Consider the following 21,911-nt stretch of genomic DNA (forward strand, 5'->3'; position numbering starts at 1 on the left):
TCAGGTTGTCACTGCATGGCTAATGTGCATGTTGCCTTTCATTCTGAATTTTTATTTTATTTTTTTTCAGATTCACAACAAATAAACGCAACAAATGACCCCCACCCTCCCCTCCCCCGCTGAAGTCTATGTCTAAAATATTCTTCTATAGAGTTTTACAGAAAAAATAAATCAGTGCTCGGGTTCAGTAACACAGCAGTACAGACACATCTTCTTGCACCCATTAAAGGGCCGCTCTGCCTCCTCTGCTCACTCAGTGATTAACATGAATAAAGCCAGGCTGACAGGCTGTATCTGCTCCTCATGTTTATTTAATCAGGCTAAATGTTGTGGGTTCTTATGTCTCATACTGAATATGTTTGTTTTTCATTAAGTCCTGTGCTCAGCTGGCGTCGCTGCAGCGAGCCTCTTAAAACACATACTGGAAACACACGTAATGCACACAAGCACTCAGACATATGTTGTGTCATGAATACAAACGCACATGGATACAGATCTGTTGACTTTGGTGCTCAGTGAGATTTCTTGTTGCCAATATAAACACTATTATAACATTAATAGTAACATAACATTATAGAAATAACAATATTCTCATCATTTCGACAGACCTAATGTTACATCGTCACTCTAGATGTTTCTTATTTGTCGAGACTGCACGTTGCGGCCACAGTGCAGCCATTTGATTGCTATCTTTGATGCGATATGTGTGGCCCACGCCGCTTTGTCTTATTTGGACAAATCAGTTGCGCTTCTCTCGGAATGCGTGATAAGACTGAAAGATACGGATTGAAACAAGTCGCTGAGATCTCCCATTGCTCCGGCTCCCCTCGGTCCGGTCTGTATCTGAATTTGTTTACCAGCCACACACAACCAGGAAATCAGATCTTCATACACAGGATATCCCCTCGTCTTTTTCACACACCCTTCTGACTCAAATGCAAAGACAAACCTTTGCTGTAAAGAGATTAGTGCCAGGTGGGCTGAGTGTCTCGTATTTGTGAGAAAAGTGCATTGGAGCATTTTTCAAGTGGATGAATTTTTTTTAAGATCCTGCTGTTGTTGTGAGTGCTATCATGAGAAAGAGGAAAACACTACAAGTAAACAAACAATTGTGTAGATAGTTATGTTCGTTAGGGGAATAATGTAGCGTACACCTAAAATTTCGACTAGCCTCAGACAACTCAAAACCATTTTCCCCTTCTTCTGTGTAGAATTTACAGTCATGTGTGCCTGAAAACACGAAGCAGCTGTGGTTATTTTGTGAGTACCTGCATTTGTTTTGAAGCTCTACAGAAGGTAGGCAGACTTTTGGACTTGGAGGAAATAGCATGGAGAGGTTCCAGTTCTGACATTTTGCTTTGGTTTTCCTGGAGACACATTTTCAATTGGTACATGAGCAAAAGAAACATAACTAAAGCCATACCAGCTCTGACGTTTCTGGATTAACAAAGTCCACACCAGATGTTGGGGGGACCAGCACATGGTCTTAAACAAGACGTACATGGAAAAATACTGAAAATACTGAATCAGTGGAGTTCTACTATTACAGCAGGTACACGGAAAGAGGTGCCATGCAACATAAAGGCACCTGTCACTTTCCATTCATAGTCCAAGCTGTATTTATTTATCTTTATTTTATTTTTATTGTTTTTGTGTATATAGTCTCTGTGTGCGTATTTATTCTTTTATTGCTAATTTTTTTTCTAAAATAATGATTTACTTTTTGTATCTATCTTATTTCGTTTATTTCATACGTATTTATAAATTTGTTCATACTGTGTACATGCTGCTGTGACAACTAAATGTCTCCACTGGGATTAATAAAATATAATCTAATCTAATATGAGGCAATTTAAAGGTTCTGAGACTGCCACAGCGCCATGAATGGCAATGGAGCAGGGGCAGACTATAACCTCTGAGTAAGTATTCCAGAGTTTGTTGCTTGATCAACATCAGCACCTGAGTTACACATGTTTTTGCGGCCTCTGGTCTGAGTGCTTCTGCAATTTTCTCCATGCACCTGAAACTTGATGAGAGAAGCACATTTGTCACGTCGTGTTTCATCGCACCACAGTTCAGATCGTTTGCACCGAATGTTGTCTCTCCCCGAGAACATCCCAGTTGAACCTGGTGTTGACAGTCTGACCCTGGCTGAGTCAGACTGCTAACATTAAGTTCATCTGTGAACGCAGTTGATGTTCAACAGTGCACAACCCCTCAAACGTCAAAGAAAGCCCACCTGGCTTCGATCCTGGCCCGGTGCACTTTTTTCGGTCTTTATAAGTGATGTTTTGCCTCTTGGAAAGGCGAATGTCACTCAAAACACCTCTTCGGGCTCATTACTTCACTGTACTCCATCTAAAGCATTTGAAGGGTCTCGGTTGATAATTTCCCTAGTTTGAGACAAAATTACAGATGCACCCCAGCGGTGGTCACAAAAATGTCTGTAGCTCAGGTGTTGATATTGATCAATGGACAAAACTTGGATTAATTACTTCTAAAAGTGACACTTCACATTACTGTGCACCATTTGCCTGCAACATAGGAAGTCTCAGAGCTTTTTTGATCACCCCTCATATGTGGAAATTAAGAATAAGGAGAAACCCAACATCCGCATTGACCAAGAAGCAGCTGGTAGTCCAGTGCTCCAATAGATGGAAGCTACTGTCACAGCTGGCAATTAAAAGGCTCCATCAGAGTGTGAAGAGCTGACAGCGATACAGGAGAGCAGTGTTAAAAACCCCACCACCAGTCATGACAGCTGCATCCACTGAGCTGATTCTACTTGCTAGCCCTACTACCATCATCACGGAAGCCATTGAACTTGTATATGCCACTGCAATAGTAATCCTACAGATACTTGGGTATAATATCTACGATGCAAGCATGCAGACTGTACCCACCGCTCCTTCTGGATGAAGAAGGTAATAGTGCTTCATTATTCCCTGGCAGCACAAATGAGTGAGCTGCTAACAATAGGCACTCATCCAGACTGGCTAACACAGGGCTGGACAATCCTGATCACAAAGGGTCCAACACAGTCCAACTACAGCCGGTTACTTGCCTCTCCACACGACATTGAAGTTCCTCTCCTCTTGTCACTGTCGCTTTTTACCCAGCCCGTCCAATCACAGGAAAACAGAGGCTAGACAAATGCCACAAAACCCTAACATCACCCTGCATACACCCCAAGACAAATGGAGTGACGTTCCTCTGAGCTGATGGCCTCCAGGTAATTTGTAGCTCTCCTTGGAAAAAAAACAAAAAGCAACACCTCAAACTGTGTCCCGTTCATATGAAAGTACTTCTTCAACTGGGTTCTGTCCAACTTCAGCTCTATAACCAAATGCGGGAACTCGTCGAGATGTTTCCTCGCACACAAAATCTCTCCGATGTCTCTCCCAAAGGCAAAAGCAAGTACTGACATTTTTACACCCAGTATTTGTTGAAAACACAACACAAAATATCTATACAATTAGGTACTTTTAACAAATATACTGACCATTACTGCTGCATATACTGATAATATACCAACCAAAGCGTCTCAGCTGAAAAACCCTGCGCCTCCAAAGTGCTCACAAGCGCTCCCAGCCCGGCGTTTCCAGAAGAGCGCCTGGTGTTTTCAGCCATGAAAAAACACCTTCAACAAGAAATCAATGCGCTTGTGCAAAAAATAATACTGAAAGCTGACTCATAAGATAAGTCACCAGTAAGTGTGTCATACACCAAGGTGTTGCACTGTCCCTGCTGCTGTTCTGCATTGGCTGTACTTAGTCACAGCAGTTGTTTGTGTTGAATGGAAATGTCAATGTATCATCACGTTCACGCCAACATGCTGACATTCGGCAGGAATAAGGCTTATCATGCTCACCATCTTAGTTTAGTCTGTTTGTGTACTTAATAGTATTCAAACAGACAATATTAACATTTTAGAACCTAGCGAGAGTATTTTTATGTTCTTGAAAAGGTCTTGTGATTAATCCACTATGAAAATTTTTACTAAATGTCAGTCGATTAATCTCATGCAGACCGTAATTGTGTTCACCAAATGTCATTCAAGTATTGACACATAAATCCTGACAAATGTGGTGGACTGACCCACCAGCAAAGCACAGCAAAACAACTGAGTTCACAGTAAGCTTTTGTTCGTAGGATAAAAGGATCACAGCCTGTTCAGAACTGGTTTTTGTAACCAATTATATATTATAATTGTACATTGGAAAATAATGGTTTCAACAACAATACATGAGGGAAAATGAAAGTGGAAATTTTGTCCTTTTTTCAGTGTCCTCACTGCTGGATCGTCACAGTTATGTGGTGATGTGAGTGCTGGTCATATTTGTATAGAAAAGGTGAAGCTTCTTCCTCAATTGGTTTAGTATTAAATCTCAAAATATGAAGTAGACCAACTTACAATGAAGCACTGTGTTTAGAATATTGTGCCAGCTGGCTCCAACAGCAGCCCTAAGACATGCACCTTAGCATAAATACAGTTAACCTTCTTAAACTCACACTTTAACATTTCCGCATTTAAAACTGCTGCAAAGCTGGAATTAATTCATTCAAATTTGAAAGCATAGGAATTCTGCCTGAAGCATTTCCTCAAAGGCTTGCCCACCTTCTTAGAAAATTCGGATGTAAATGCAGTTGGAGTGTTTTGTTAACTCTCAGTAGATTTTTGAATTGTGTATTTTTCCATTAATTTATGTACCACACAGTTTTATTCACCACCTCTAAAGCAGCCCAAATATGGTTGATTTGAGTTAACAAGACTGCTACGTTCACCTAACCAAAAGTTAATAACATGTTTTTTGTGTGAAATCCTGATTTCTTCCCTTTAATTTTCCATTTATTTTGTCAACTTGCTGGATTTCTTTTGGGTTTTTTTTTGTAGTAATTTGCTCTTTCCCTGCAATTCTTCTGTCTCTCGCAAATCTTCTCTCATTCTTGTGTTACAGTTGTTCTGCTTAAGCAGCTTATTATTTCCCTGCTTGAACAAGAAACAGTTATTCAAGATGAGTAAACTAAAGACTCAGTGAAAAGACTCCAGTGTCCATGGATATCCCTATGATTGTCCGAGTGCTTCTGTGTTCAGTGTTCTGCACTAGAGAACATGTTTTTTGTTGTGTTGGCCACAGACACATTTGGCAGTATGTTTAGTCATTTACGCTGGCTGTAGTTTCATCTTCAAGTCAAAGAAAAGTTTTTTGGTTTGAAAAGATAACAATTACTGTGATGTTATTTATTGGCAATAATTTGGGGTTTAAAATTTAAAAACAACATGAGAAACATTAAGCCAGTTTTTACAACAATTTTATGCAAAGTCTGGTCAAACAGTTCTTTTCAATGTCTGACTTTAGCTTTGAATGTTATGCCAGCTGTCTTTAATCTAAAAATATACCATATCAAGCCATCTGGAACACAAATCTAATAGTGATTTTTTTTGTTGTTGTTGTTGTTGTTGTTGTTGTTGTTGTTGTTGTTCCTTTATAACACAAGAATTGGATTAATCCTCGTAACACAAGCCCAGTTTTGTGTACATTACTGGGAAACCAAGTTGTGCTTTTGCTTTTTGTGTTTTTCCCATTTGGGTTTGGGCTGTCATACTAAATCATGTAGAGAGAATATATAAATATAAGCAAAACCATACAGTCAAATTTGAATAGGGTGTGTAAATCTTATCACCATCTATATTGATGTACTTTCTTTGCTGGCTTCTTTGTAAATTGGAGCAACAACCTCTACAAGGAGAGAAAACTATAACAGGTTTAACATTAAGTGTCACTGCTAAGTCATAATATAAAACCTAACAAACATGCATTAATGAAATGTAATGTAACCGTACTTTAATCTTAAATCCTCATAATGCCTCTGCAATTAGTCTGCATTTTGCAAGATTGTTATGAGTTGGTGAGTGTGTTACTACAGTATCCTTCTTACCTGCGTTTGAACCATTAAATTACGCATGAAGTAGATCAACTGCTCTAATCACACCTGTAATTGGTTACATCACCGCAAACAGCGGCCGTGAGTTATCCGGCAATTTGTTACACCCAACACTTAGAGCTTGCCTAATGCTATTTCACACCCACTGGAAATGTGATAATCAGGTCAAGGACTCCCGGAAGAAACGAGAGACAATTCACTGCTCAACTTAACTAGGTAACTGGAGTTAATATGCACTGGTGTCCTGGAGTACCCCGTGAGGAGAGATTGTACTTATCAGTCTTCATTAGCATTCATTAGATCTCCAGTTATTGTTTATTTAGTTGTTATGTAGAGATTGGAGATGTGTATTTTGTGTGCGTGCTTGCTGTTGTATTTTGAGCTCAGTGTTGAAGCAGCAGTGTCATGGGAAGTCAGATTCATTAGGCTTCTGGTGTGTTTGAGTGTCCTCGCATCCTTTCCTCTCTGTTGGGAGCACCGTTTTTGTAAACTAATTACATGTCCTCCATAAGACAAGTTGATCAGACTGTGTTCAGCCTCTCGCCGGCTGGTCACTCTGGTGGCTGAAATGCTGACTGTCTGCAGCCTCTTCAAGGTGTGAGCAATATCTCACCTGGGCTGGGGTGTGACGTTTTAGTGACATTTTTGTAGCTGAGTTAAACCAACCAAAATGCTAACGCTATGCATCAACATGTTAAACATGATGCACACATACAGGATGGTACACATCACGGTATTAAAGTATGATCTAGATACATTTCAAAAGTTCACCCCTGGGAATACGATGTGTCCTACTTACTGGGAAAAAAAAAGTTTGTGAATGTGTACCAAAGTTCAAGTTTTCACATCACACCTGTGTGAGCTGCATACTGGACTGTAAATGACTCCCAACCAAATTCCACAAAATCCTGCTTGTATCTTAAACTGAGATTTAAACAACTGCATGATTTCTAGAAGTAGAAAAGTTTTATATTTGTTGAAAAACAGACATGTCACTAGAGAGTTAATTGAAATGTATTTCTGTTCCACACATTGTAAACTGTTGGACGGATACCTGCAGACATTCATTGTGACTAAATACCACATTTTAATTACTTTGTACTCTGACAATCACAGCAATGAAAGCTAGTGCAGAGTGAGCCATACTGAGCAATTACTTTCCCTTTCAGTGTCATAAGGCGCTGAAATAAGGAATTTGTCTTGCTATTGTTCAGTGAGCAAGCAAGACATATTGTGCATAATTTATTCCAGGCAATCAGCTGGTTTGGAGGCTTAGAAGCATGCAGAGGATTGGCACAATGGAAGCTCTCTCAGCCCCATCATAACTTTGTCACTTATTCTGTGCGCTGACAATGCATGTCATGTTGCATTATTTGCCTTGGATGAGTGTGGGCGGAAAAGGCAAACAAGATTAGGTGATGCATGCACTTGTTTTTCTACGAGTGAATCAAGGCCTTTAGAAATGGTTTAGTGAGTCACTGCCAGTAGCACACCCATCAAACTCATCTTTCTGACAGCAGTGTGCATATCCGTAACACCGGTAAAGGAACTCTCTGCAGGCACACTAACGTTGCTTCGAGGTGGTCCATCAATGAGCAACTGTTGCTGCTTGAAATGTGGTGAGTTTTTTTCCTCATCAGTGTTTTGTGGAAAATCTGCCTCGGTTTTATTCCTCATACACCACCTCCGAAGCTCCCTGTGGTCTCTGTGGGCTGTGGAATAAATCCTGGACTGAGGCAGGGTTTGGTGGGCTGGTGCAGAGTCCAGCAGTTTGAGTGCTGCTTAGCAAATATAAACCATCGCTAAAGATGTTGTTGGACTTGGATTATTTTTTTTTTATTATTTTTTTTTTTTATTAAACTGGACTGAAACAGAGTAGAGACAAATGCCCAATATGCTTGAGGTGATTGTGAGAGGTCAGTGGCAGAGGATGTATTCAGGTCTTTTACTACTGTAGAAATACCAACACCCTGATTTGCAATACTATTAATAATGCAATACTAGTGCAATGTTTAAAATCTTGGGTGAAAGTACAGGAGTATTAGGAGCTAAATATTTGTTGTATCACAAAGTACTCAACTGGTTGAATGATCAAGTGTAATAATCGTTTACATATTATTATGAATGCATTGTATTGTATATTACATATTGATTAAATGCTCCTGGTTACTTTTCACTACTGGTGTAGCTTCATAATCCAGTTTAACCTTAATTAAGTGTATTAAACCTCATACACACTTTATAATGAATAAAAACACGATACATTATACATATCATATCTCCTGACTCATGTACCCCTTCATCAGTGGTGTAAATACAAACTATGAACTGCCTGTTATTGTTGCAGGGTATTGACATGTTATTGGTGCAGCTGTGGTAGCATCACAGTTCCATACGGACGGCTCCTCCCCCAGCTTAAATCTTCCTCCCTGACTAGTTACACTAATGTGTCTTTGGTGCAAAATGGAGCAAAACAGGTCACTCAAATAACAAAGCTGATTTGTTCCATAACAGATCTGTTTCCTGCTCAGATATCTGCCTTACAGGTAAACACAAGCTCAGCATAATTTCCTACTCATCTTTATTTTCATCTCTTATACTTCTGATCAAGATTGAATGGTTGTTTACAGTCTGACAGTGTGATATAATCCTGCAAAACCATAATGTATCTCTCCATTTATCATTGTTGTAGTACAATGGATTTCAAACAAAGCCCAGAATGTCTACAGGTAAAAAAAAACAGGAAGCATGGTATATTTTAGGTACAGATGAAGGACAGCAGCAATAATGACAGATGATCTCAGGGATTTTGTAACGGTATTCCTTTTAGGAATCCTTTGCCTCACTGTCCCATCAAAGTCCTGCAATAACAAATGGTGTATGGACAAGTTAGAGTCCAGAGCACACACGGGCAAATATGTGGCCTGAGAGTTGGAACATCTCAATCTGGCCTGCAACGTCCTCAAAGGAAAAATGACCCCTAAAATTTAATAAAAAGCAGCATAACAGTGATGAATCGTGAGGCGATGGCTCTGTATCACTATTTAATTGAATTCCAACAGAGGGCACTTTGTTGCCAAGTCTAATTTGTAGTTTCTTAAAATATGAATGAGGATGGTGATAGTTACTTAATGAGTTGTTTTTCAATACATTAATGAGGATTTCCTCTCTTTCTTTCTTCCAAAACTCTGCCGTTTTGAACAGTGGACACTTTGTAACTGTGACCAGCTGACTTTGCCACTAGCTGATTGGGAGTTGAAGAAGGTGATGTGCCTTACGTTCTAAAACTGTCCACTGTCAATAATACAAGCATTTAAGACAGGAGCTCAGCTATGTGAATAAATGGTACAGATGGACACTTTCATTTTTTCAAAGTAGCTCTCAGAGGAAAAAAGGTTGGAGACCCCAGATTTAAGATGTGTTTGTTTGGACTAAGTGGAGGACACACTGTCCTCTCCATCGATAATGCCATGAAACTAGTGTGGCTATGTCAAAATATTGTTTGTGATTAAACAAATAACTGAAAACTGCTGTTGTTTTTAGCATCCTGTTTGCCAAATGATGCGTGACACATTTTGCACAGTCACTGGTTTAAATCCAGAGGGCATCCCAGTTTACTCGCTCTATTATTCTTGCTGGCCTCATGACTGTGTAGATGTAAGTTAAAGGAAATTGGCAAAAAAATAAATCCAACCAAAATATGACCAAAGATTTGGAGGGACTTTTGTTCTGCTGTCCTTTGTGAAAGAAAATCTTGTGATGCCAAACTGTCTCCAAAGCCTTTCTGCACGATTGCCCCTCAATTTAGAGCAAATTCAGTGCACTGCTTATTGCGGAGTAGAGATTTGCTATCTGTCAAAATGGGGTTTTATGAGTAGGTATTCATCTTTTTTTTTTCCAAGAGCTCAAGTGCGCTAATTGGCAGGTTTTCTCAGATATAGAAATTTAATGAAACATTGATTTGACTGTTGATGAACCATATAACTGCAGGTCCTTGAAGGTCAGTCGTATGGCTGATCCATGCTGTAAAACGCCTTACCGGCATGGCTATAAAATGCTTGTTTTGGTTCTAATGTAAGCTCTCTCTTGTGCTGTTTTTCCTGTAGAAGAACATGACACTGAAGCCCCAGGAGAGCAGAGACAACCAGGCAGGGCCCCTGCACAAGAAAAAGCCTTCCAGAGTCCCCAATGGACTGCGCCTGGAGCCCTGCAAGAACAATTACCACCACCACCAGTCGTCAGACCAGGAGAACAACCCACGCCTAGCACACACACAAGGCAAGAGGAAGAAGAAACACCTGAACAAGAAACACGCAACGGTGAGTCGAAGACATTTTCTTTTCTGTGGCACAGTATTGGGGCTGTGATCACATCATGTGTGGATTTAATTGTACAGTTATGGATTAATTGGTTGGCACCCTCACACGAAAAAAGAACGAAACCAATTTTTTCTCTGAAACAACTTGAAACTGACCAAACCAAACAGCATCCTATCTTGTTTATTCCATACTTATTACAAATTGGATTTTGATTTTTGATTCAAAAGAGTTTTTTAAGTGCTAAAACAAATGAAAATGTCATGGACAAAACTGATATGATCCTTAACCTAATATTTTGCTGCAAAACCTTTAGAGGCACTCACTGCAAACAAGCATTTCTGTTGTTCTTAAAGAGACTTCTGCACCTGTCAGCTGAGAGTTTGGCTGACTCTTCCTTAACAAACTGCTCCAGCTGGCTCAGGTTTGAAGAGTGCCTTCTCCAGACTGCATATTTTCAATAAATGTTTGATAGGATACAGATCAGGGTTCATAGAAGTTTTTTCAATGGTTTTTTTGCCATTCTGGGGTGATTTTTAGCAGTGTTGTGGGTCATTAACACATAAACACAAACGCCACTCAGAACACCGCTGCAGGCTTTCTGAAGCATTGAAAAGGTCTCCACTAACGATTTCTTAAGTTTGATAGAGAATTGGTTGTGTGCCTTCTGTATGGAGAAATCGCAGATGTGCCTGGACCAGTAGTCCCAAAAACATGTGTAGCTCAGCTGCTGTTTTTAATAAAGTGACGTAACTTTGAATACTTACTCACACATGTTATAACTTTCCCCTGCTTCCTGCATGTCATGGTGGTATGCACCATCTGTGCACCACAGGAACATCAACCTGCTTTGAGAACGTCCTATAGTCTTTATGCCTTCATGTTATAGACCACATGTTTGTCTATAATTTGTTTTCTGATCATCTCAAACAACTCACTGCTTTCTCTGGTTGATGTTTAGTGTGGTGCACATGATGAGACGTAACAGCAGAATGACTACTTTTCTCTATTTAAATCGTCTGAATGACTGATTACAAGGTTGAAGACATGTAATACTAATTAACAAAATCTGTTGGTTTGAATATATGATCCAATTATCTATAATCTTTTTTACGGGTACCAACAAATCTGTCAAGGCCCTTTTAGAATAATCTTTGTAGAAGAAGCAATAATTAATCTCTTTTCACACTCGTTTCTTTACTCTGTGACATACCAAAGGCAACCAGGAATACATGAGACAGCTGCTTTTCTCAATTTCTCAACTACCTCAAAAGGTAGTTGAGAAATTGCTCTGTAATTATTTAATTCTGAGTGATCTACTAAGTACTATTTCAATGAGCTGTTAAACGTAGCAACAAATTGATCCATGGCTGTAAATGTTATATTGCATTTGTGTTCAGAGCTGTGATATATATGGATTCAGCTTTTTTTGGCATCCTGTGAATTCAGTGCATGGATGCTATGAGCAGAGAGCGTTGTCAGGTAAATATCAGACACGAAGTTGGATCCTTTTACTTTTCCACGATGCTCAACAATATTTGGAAAAGAGTTTTCTTCCGGATGTCACAGCTACCGGATCCCCCCAATGTAGCTTCACGTTTACATATTATTGGTGTTTACAGCTATAGTGTTTGTTTGATGTTAGCCACTGTGTGTGTCAGTGAAACATGTTTTAAATATCCTCACAAGGTTTTAGTACATAATCTCACTCCATGTGGAGGATGTTTTGTTATGATTACAAACAAGCAGAGTTCTTCTGTGTAAAAGTGACAATAATCTGGAACGCATTTCTGTATTTCATTACAATTTCATTGTAACTTTACAAAAAAAAACGCCACCACATGCATTAAAGCACTCCCATGGTGAGTGCTTTAATGTTTTATGTTTACTGGTGGAATGTGTATGATGAGTCAACATGCTCTACTAGTGTGAAATATAGCTTCTACGTTATGTGAGCGTACATCAATGTGTCTCAACATATTTTTGTATGCAGCAAGGTGACAAGGTCACTAATGAATATTTATGGTACCTTCATTCTCCGCCAGCGAGATATCTTTTACAGCACTACTTTCTGTTTATACACACACACACACACACACACACGCTCACACACAAGCAGAGACTCTGGGGTTATGCTCTGCCATTTATCTAGAAAAGGGTCAGTCTTGAGCTGCATATTCAAGGACATGTTTGTGTGGGTCTCTGCAGGACAAGCAGGCCCAAGGAAAAACAAAGACATAGATCCACTATTTGCTTAAATATACACTACACTGCTGACTTCACAGTAGTACAAGTGCTGATAACTCTCAATGTTGGTTTCACATTTGACCTGTTGGTCACTGATTTGTAAAACCTACACATTTAATTCAACCAGATGACTTTGTTGTAGTTAATTGTAATTATTAATTACCATCATTTCTACGCATTGGCCATATCCTCTTTTGCTTTTTCTGGGAATTTCGATTAAAATCTGCTAGAACTTTAGGTTCATACTCTTAAAGTCCTCAGATTAAGAAAACCTTTCAAACACAAGACACTTTGATTATCTACGACACACCGCAAGGCAGATTCATATCCCTACAAATATTTGTGCTTTTTGTACCAGGCAGTTTAGCAGTTATGGCTTGTTGAGTTTGTCCTGTGCTACAGAAAAGATGTCATGCCAGTTTTCATTTTTAAGAAGTGGTCGTTTGATGCAGCATCCAGCACTGTAGCCGTTCGTCTGTAGGCTTTGCAGCAGACTTCTGTGGTGAAGGTCACCACTACTTCCTGTGTGTCAGGTCTGTTCCCTGTACTGGCTAATGGACAGATGGTGCTACCTGCCATTTCCACGGTTGTCTTCTACTGCAGCGATGGCTGTGCAAGCAGTACAGAGAGGACCACATGGAGCCATGTGTCCTCAGTGAACTCTTCCACCAAGTGTACTCTGTGTATTTAAAAAAAAAAAAAAAAAGATGTTCATCTGCGCTGTTGTATTGAAGCGTGTCGTGTGTGTGTGTGTGTGTGTGTGTGTGTGTGTGTGTGTGTGTGTGTGTGTGTGTGTGTGTGTGTGCGTGCGTGCGTGCGTGAACATGTAGGACACTGTGGCTCCGCTTGCGTCTCAGTCGTGATTGTTGTTCGGGTTATTGGAAGAATGAGTCCATCCCTGATCCCCTGAGCCTGATGCTCGCAGATACATTCACACACATGTAGGCTCACACACACAAACACATCTACCACATTCTCACCCACTGTGTTTCTCGCCTCCCTCACCTACTCACCCACATATGGGCTGACACACAAACACATGACTCTCCACACACAACCGAGGAGGCTCGGTCATGATTGCAACAAGCTGCAGAGTTACCAAGCACAACTATTATCTGTTCTTTGGCTCCACTAAAAATAAATGTTAAGTCATTGTCCTCACACAAGGTTACACTTTAAATGTCAAAGGTCTGTCTCCAGATTTAAGTTTCCATTTAGAATTGCTAGTCAGGTGAGAAAGCGCCTGTTATCAGCACTTTTTGTTCGCTCTGACTTTAAGCAGAATGAAGGAGGGAGAGAGAAAGAGAGACAGACAATTCAGGATTGAATAAAGCAAGAGGTGTTTTTTTTTTCTTCCCTTTATTTTTGTTCCCCTTCCAGCCAAGCTCGCAGATTGCAGCAAATGTTTTCGATCTCTGGCACTGACCCAATGTACTGAACTATGAGATATTGTAAGCTCCAGGGGGGAAAATAGAGAAATGTTTATAAGTGCCTCTGACATATCGCCTCACAGTGAAAAAAGAGCCGAGATAGAGGAAGCTTCAGTGGAGATAGATGGGACTGCAGTACCAAGCCACAAATTATATCCCTCTCTGACTCTTCTCTTCTTTTATCATAATGGCGGGAACTTTTTTTTTTTTCCACCGGTATGCTGTTGTTTGTCACTTCTGCCATATCGTGTTACTGATCTGGATTTTAAGAATGGGCATGGAGGCTGTAACTGTACCAAAAACAAAAGTAGTCAGAGACCTTTAAGGTCAAGGAGTATTGAACCAACTATTGTTGTGTGTGGTCAGTCAGCTTAAGGTCGTGTGTTCTTGTTTTTGTGTGTCTACATGCCAACAAAAAATTCACCAACATAGGTTTTACTGCATTTCCTTCTCCTGCTCTCTCTCCACATTTCCTCTCTTTCTCTAATGAGCTGCAAAAATGAAAGAAAACTGGTAAGAGCTGATATACTGGACATGTGTGTGAGCTAGCCTGCATACCTTTTTATGTGATACCAAATGTGGTTGCATGGCGACCCTGCTTGTGTGCACTGGGTTGTTTTTATTGTTGTTATGCAAATTCACAACTGACTTTTACCCCGACTTGCCGTGAATGTTGTACAGTGGAGAAAAGTGTTTTGCAAACAGGGAATATCAGAGAATACAGAAAATGTCAGCGGATATTATAGTGAGGTCTCATGTGAGATTATAGCAGTTTGTTAGTAAACGTCTGTGGTTTTAAACTTCTTAATAAAGATGTACACCCATGTCACAGCATAAAAACAAACCCAGAGGGAAAAGTGCTTGACATCTGTTTGTTTATTTAAATTTCCCAGCTGATGCCTCAGAGCAGATTCTGACCAAATGTGAAGAAATGTTGTTTCTGAGCAGTTCAGAAGGGACTGGCTGTTCCTTTGAGCACTTTAAGAACAAGACCACATATTTAATAAGATCTGGATTCTTAGATGTATTTATGGAAGTGGACATGTTTGCTGTTGTCTGTGGCAATAATGTGGAGTACAAGTTGTCCGGCACTGATTTGTGTTGTAGTGGGCGGGGGTGCTTTGTTCTGCCCACTGATGTTGGAGTGGCAGCCTGTGGTGTGTGCTGCTTTGTACAGTAGCTCTGGTGAACAGAGGGGCGTGCTGTGAGGCCCATCTGCTCTCTGGTGCCGGTGGAGTCCGGAGACGACATGTGAGGGTGACGGGGGGGCAAGGAGGACTCAGGTCGGATTTCCCCCTCCTCATCCCCCACATCTCAGTCCAACCACCTGGGTGTCTGTCTGCTGGTCCATCCGGCTGTCTGCCAGTTTGTTGTCAGAAATTTAGGAGCAGTGATTTATGCTGGACTTGAGTCACTCTTGAAGGAATAGTAATTTCTCTAAATATTGTATCACAGCTGAAAAAACAGTATTTGTGTGTTTATACGTAGAATCAAGCAGTTTAGCTGTATGTTATGTGACTGAAAAAAGTTTTTAAAAACTTTAATAGTTTAATCCAGTTGTTTTGAAGTAATAAAATGCAAAATAAATAAAAATGGGGACACCTATGCAATTTGAATCATATTAAGACTGTAATCTCAATTTATATCCATATGTATGGATCCATATATTTATATCCACATTCTGCCATGTTTGTATCAGGAAGGACATCCATTATATAAAAATGTGAATACACCTCGAATACATCAATTCTGCTTAACATACTCTACATAGCTAACCCTAACTGTTAGCTTACAATATTACCTTCTGTATAAAGTGACCCAATGAAGACAAATTCTTCATCTAGATTGCTTTAAGGAAACAAGAGATGCCCCGCATAGTTTTTGTAATGTACATTTTTGAAAACGCTTTCACAAGTTTCCTTGGCAATACAACAACTAGAAATGTAGAATTATTTCAATCTTAGTATTGGTACTTCCCCGCCCTGATATCCTTTTTAAACCTCTCCAGCACTTTAAATGAACCATGGACTAAGTGGGAGCCTGGCGTCAGGCACTGTTAGCTGCTTGTGGAGTTATATTGGCTCATAAAGCAGTGTATAGTGTAATGGGGATAACAGGCCCTCGCTGTGATTGAGCTGACCACCCTGGCATTAGAGCTTCACTGAGCTGAGAAGGACTTTGATGAGCCTTTTTTTTTTTTTTTTTTTAAGTAGTTTTCGGTATCTGAGAGGTATAACTTTTACATAATAGTATCTTGGAGTCTCAAGTTGAGCGTTGGTTGTCGTTTCAACAGTTTTGCTTCAAAAAGACACAAAGCCCCTGTGACACACAGTATGGTGACAATGTCAGTAATGGCCTTGAATATCTGCTGAATGCTGTAAGATTGACGTGACACTATTTTTTTTTTCAGGTTATCCAGTTATTTTATTATTAAAATTAAGTAAAAGCCTGCGACCACTTCATAGCTGTCTCCATTTGTCTGCTCCTCCTAAAATGTGTGGAAAAAAGAGCTGTGCTCGTCTGGCTTTGTCCCAGCACTGAGGAGTAATTGCTGCGGATACAACTGAATGGTGTCCAGCCCGGGGGTTTGAAGACACTTCCTTGAGAAGCTCTAACCAGGCCAGTCAGTCAACCAGAGGGCTATGGTCTCTGGCCTTTGGTTTCCTCAATCAACTCGCTGGGTAGATCTTCACTTGGGCTGCCCTGATGGAAAAGCCCTGCCTTAGGCCTGCCAGAGGCTGTATTATCATTCAGCATCAGTCTCTTACCTCGACTCAACCCTTATGTCAACCTGCTGGTGGCCACATGTAATGAGATCAAGCTAAAAGCACTGATGGCAGATCTCCTGGGCTAGTTAGGTGTGTGTGTGTGTGTGTGTGTCTGTGTGTGTGTGTGTGTGTGTGTGTGTGTGTGTGTGTGTGTGTGTGTGTGTGTGTGTGTGTGTGTGTGTGTGTGCGTGTGCCTGTGCGTGTGTGTGCCCGTGTGTGTGCAAATATTTGGACTGAAGCCCTGTTTGTGTAAGATGGGGGCAAGCTTGCATGCGTTTCAATCTGCAGTGAAAATGTAATATAATGTTCAGCTCTTTCAGCTTTGCGGGTCACCCTTAATAAGCTTATCCGATAAGCCAATAAGAGATTTAAAGAAAAGCAATGTCCTGATTGTCAGATAAGATGCTAAATCCATTCTGGTGGGGGCCTCGGTTGTGGGGATGATAATTGTCACTGTCACAGTGTCGGTTTATAGCAGTGGATCAAATCAAATCCCATCGTGACGGCTTGTGTCTTTGTGACACACATGACAGCAATCAGTAAATTGCTGGGGGCTCGACAATGCTGTGTGTGTGTGTTTTTACAGTACTGTGTGGTGTATTAATGTCAATGAAACAAGTATGTGACAAAACGTTACTATGGCAACATGCAGGCGTTGCGAAGCCTTCCATCGCTGCACAGCTCCACGATGCACTTTGCGTGTAACTCCGATACCGTGGATGCATGACACACACTTTAAGAAAGACTTCATAACTCAGTCTTTCAAACTTATTGCTCCTCCGACTTGCGCTCACCCGCCCTATCTGCATCTCCTAATGTTGACTTGTCTGTTTATGTTGTCCCCTCTCCCATCGCTCTGTCTTTTCCAAGAGCCCCTGATGCTATTTGACAAGTCGATGCGAACATGTCTTTGAAAACAGTCAAATGTTTTTGTTCAGTCTCTCCCTGTTTGCCCTGCATTGAGAAACCTTTTCTTTTGAAGTGACACTTTTCTCTGAGGGAGGACAGGCAGGAGGAGGATGGGGGTGGACTGCTCGCCTGGATGACTGTTAAACGGAGTCATTTCATTTCACTGATGGAGTAAAAATTCTGTAACTGCTGTTAAAGGACAGCAAACATCTGCTCTCACTACTCACTATCCAACCTGCCGCTGGCTCTCACTCTTGACAGCACTCACAATCAATTCGTGAAAAAATTAAGTGGCTGCACTTTAAGTGTCGACCACTTAAAGCCCAGACCTATCTGAGCTGTCAGTCAGTGCAGGGCAGTGAACTGTAGGTGTTTGAAGAAGCTCTCATCGTGGCTGTTGAGCCCCTGTCACAGATTCCAGCACAGCGGTCAGACTTCAGTCCAATCCAATCTGCTCCCGCTTATAACACACAGGCTCACTGATGAAAATCCAAGACAGTTCAAGTCCAATTGAACTTTTTTCTTCCTATTTCACCTCTCACCAAAAATAACACAACACCGTAATAATATGTTACTAGCGGAGTTTTGGATCCCCATTGTCCTCGCTAAAAATGTTTCTCCAGCTACATGGAAATGGTTTTCTTGTGTTTTTCTCCTTGTGTGGGTGGAGACGAAAGAGAAAGGGAAGGAAGTAAAGAATTCTGTGTGGTAGAGGCATGCACACATCCAACACCTCGATCCGCACTGCTAGAACTCTCACTTAGAGCTGCATCAAGAGATTACAACGTCGGTCAGCCAGTCAGAAAGTCCCGGCCGGTATTCTCGATGGATTCCTAATTTTAATGAATTTTAATGCAGACAGTCATGAATGCTGGAGAATGAATCCTAATTATTGTGGTGATGCCATTATTTTTATTATCATTTAGTTTATTAGCAGGTCATCATGTCGCACACTTAATTTCCGACATTATCAACATCTGCAGTTGTACATTAAAATGTAAAAGGATGATGTTTTCTGAATTCGGTCATCCTCCAAGAAGAATGGATCCTTTGAATTCAACCCTTAAAGCAAATTGCATTTACATAAAAATAAAACTATTTGTAATTTTCACCAAACACATATTTGGATTTTGTTACAAACAAACTATTACAAACTGCTTTTGAAACACTGGATTTGTGTGTGTTTTTGAGACTAAATATATATATTTTTTTAGTTATAGTCAATCAGATGTCTCCTTCCTATTTAGCCAATCACATGTCTGTAGAGTCGAAGGTATGATTTAATAGTATATGTTTGTAAACTGCGCAGGTGTAAAGAGATGTGATCACATCACACATTTAATGTCTGACCTAACAGACTTTGACGGTTGAGTTCTCACATAAGGCTCTTCCAGGTGATGTTTTGATACATTCAGGGATTCAGTGCATGTTTGAAAGCACAGTTTGTGGTAAAGACAGAGTGGCAGCTCTGGCTCGACAGATAGAACAGGTTGTCCTCCAGTCACAGGGTTGGTGGTTCAATCTCTGGCTAATTATGTCTTTGGGCAAGACCCTGAACCTCTAGTTGTTCCCAATAGTTGGACCACCACAACCTGTTGCTGTTATATGTGTGTGTGTGTGTGTGTGTGTGTGTGTGTGTGTGTGTGTGTGTGTGTGTGTGTGTGTGTGTGTGTGACTGGCTGAAATTATGAATTTATGGATAAAAGCAATGTACATAGTAAATGCATATGCATATATAATTGTCTTAATTCTTTGAACTAGCTGCTAACGTAGCCTTTTACAAACTTTTCCTATTCTTTTTTTTATGACCTATTGGTTAATAATGTAAACATTTTTGTAAATGCAAACTGTAAAGACCAACTCATGCACACATACTGGGTCCTCGTAGGTGTCAGCACACTTTTACGCTTTGTTACGGGGTATGATTGTCTGAACCTACTCCTCCTGCTGCTCTTTGGTGCAGCCTGCGCGCTGAAAAGGCAATTGAGTACAGAAATATGTGACCTGTTTATAGTATATCATATGCGTGTGTGTGTGTGTGTGTGGACGGTGAGTGCAGACATATGTGTCTTCCAGTCTTGCCTTTGCTACACTTTGTTGCCCCTGTTAAAGCGAAGGTCAGGGAGCAGGTGCTGGCTGGGAGTGTGGAGTATTTATGGGAGCACCACCAGCTCAGAGTGAAATATTCTCATGTGGGGGAAACCCTGACTGTGAAAGTATCTCCAGTGTATTGAAATGATGTAGTAGAGGCTACTATTCACCCAGCATGCGCCCCACACAACCACTTTGTTCCAGTCCAGCTTCACCCATGACCACCTGTCGACCTTTCCCCTCCCCAACTACGCCTGATGGGTGACTGAGATGTGACTCAGGCTCACACACCGAGTCTCCTTCGAGTCCTTTTTAATTTGTTAAAAAGATCAAGACACTTACCTGACTGAGCTCTTTTTGTTGTTCATTTTTCCTAAATGTACTCTCAGGAGGATGTAGTTGGGAAGAGACGTTGTCGGGACACTCCTCCAGCAATGGATTTTTAATTGGATCATGGTTTTCTACCATTTTTACAAAACTTAAGTTACTTCTGATTAATAAAGGAGTTGAGTGAAATAAACATTTGAAATGAAAGTAACCTTTTGTTCCTGATGCTTTGGACAACAGACTCCCTCTCGCTCGACACTCAGTCGCTGTTAAATTTGCTTCCAAAGTGTTATTGCTAGCACACAGTTTAATCGTCCTACAGTAGTTAATGTCGGGAATAAGTAAAGCCAGAGAGTTCAAAAATAGCTTTATCCTTGTATCATATCCAGATGTTACCAGTGGAATTCCTTGGGTGAGATACAGTATGAAGCAAACATAAAAGCAGTTTAGTGAGCTATTATTTTCCTTCCCTGGTGCTGAGACCTTTTTAAAATTCAGTCTCCTGTATTCTGTCCCAGTTTTGTGCACTGCTCCTGCGTGTGTCTTTTAATGAACTAATCTTAATGGGTTTCGTTTGCCTTCACAGCTACAAAACCACAGTTCTTGTTGTCTTAATCACCTGGGTTAGACAATTATAGAAAATCCTTTTATCCAGTAACCTTAAAAACAGGACAGGCGTCAAGGTTTCATACAGCGTCTTGCGGTGATTTGGTCCTTGATAGATTTGGACGTGCTGGTGACCAAAAGCGAATTGTAAGGAGCCCTCATGTTATCAGAGGTAGACATTAAAACTGGTATCTGTTTTTTAGGAAAAGCTTGGTATATCATTGAGTTTCAGCAAGCAGTTAATTGCAGATCGTCTTTACATGTATCCTTCAAAACAAAGACAAGCGCATGGACGCATCGGCCAAAGAACTCTGTTGGATGACATGATAATGTCACCGCTGTGTAATTTAAAAAAAAGTAAGAATAAACTTAAAACATAACTTCAAGGCACACTTACCAGTCAAAATGATGTGAATTCTGGTTTATATTTAGGTTTTTGACATGATGCTTGAGACTTTGGCATCTTTCACTCTCCTGCTCTTTAGGTCAAAGAATGTACCGTGTTGAAGAAAGCTAATGTGTAACTTTAAGGAGAAAACATTACAGGTGTGCGAGCGAATATCATTAGGTTGCACTAAGCCGTGAAAGTGACTTTGTGTAACCTTTCCCTTTTTGTTCAAGAAGTTCTTTATTTTCTGCAGAATAATTGTCTTTCAACAATCGAATGCACATTTTCTCTTCTATATTCCGCTGTTTCTATAGAAAAGAGCAGTAAAAAGCAGTTTTGTCCATTTTTTTTTTATTAGTTTCAACCAAAACCTCTTTAATGTGTAACAAGTCCTATTTATGACTCCCAAACTTGGAATATGAGCTCATGATGAGCACTTGAAGTCGGCATAAGAAGTCCTTCATCACGCAGGAAATGAGAACAAGGCTTTAATGACGATGGCGAGCAATGACTGCAGGGAGGAGGAGGAATTTCTGAAAGCTCATATTTGCATGTGTTGAGTCATTGCTGGAAAGTCCTTATCTCGTTTTGCTTTTCATCAGATCCACATTCCCTGACGGGAGTAAAGAGAAAATCAATTTCGCTCCATTCCCCTCTGCCTCATTTCCCTCTTTTTGATAACATGATAGGCCATATCCTCTTAGTAATTTGTCCATATTGGAGTTTAGTTAATCCCAGCGAAGTCTCTGATTTTTGATTACTCAGTCCACTGGTGATGTAACTTAACATTGCACCATGAAATTCTGTGTAACAACGGAGATCAAGGTTGACAGGATGTCTGCCATGCTGCGTTTGATAAGGGCACTCATCTTGACTGTTATAA

General features: G+C 40.4%; 1 protein-coding gene across 1 annotated transcript in view; it reads left to right on the forward strand.

Moving 5' to 3' along the window:
* auts2a (activator of transcription and developmental regulator AUTS2 a) overlaps positions 1-21,911 on the forward strand; it is a 299,368-nt gene that overhangs the window by 63,897 nt on the left and 213,560 nt on the right. Inside the window, 1 exon segment of the mRNA XM_069147040.1 lies at positions 10,053-10,265. Within this exon segment, the coding sequence (XP_069003141.1) occupies positions 10,053-10,265 (213 nt within the window).

The sequence above is a fragment of the Embiotoca jacksoni genome, unplaced genomic scaffold (genome assembly GCF_022577435.1).
Source record: "Embiotoca jacksoni isolate LCO1_2020_lvr unplaced genomic scaffold, fEmbJac1.0.p SCAF_13, whole genome shotgun sequence".
Lineage (NCBI taxonomy): Eukaryota > Metazoa > Chordata > Actinopteri > Embiotocidae > Embiotoca > Embiotoca jacksoni.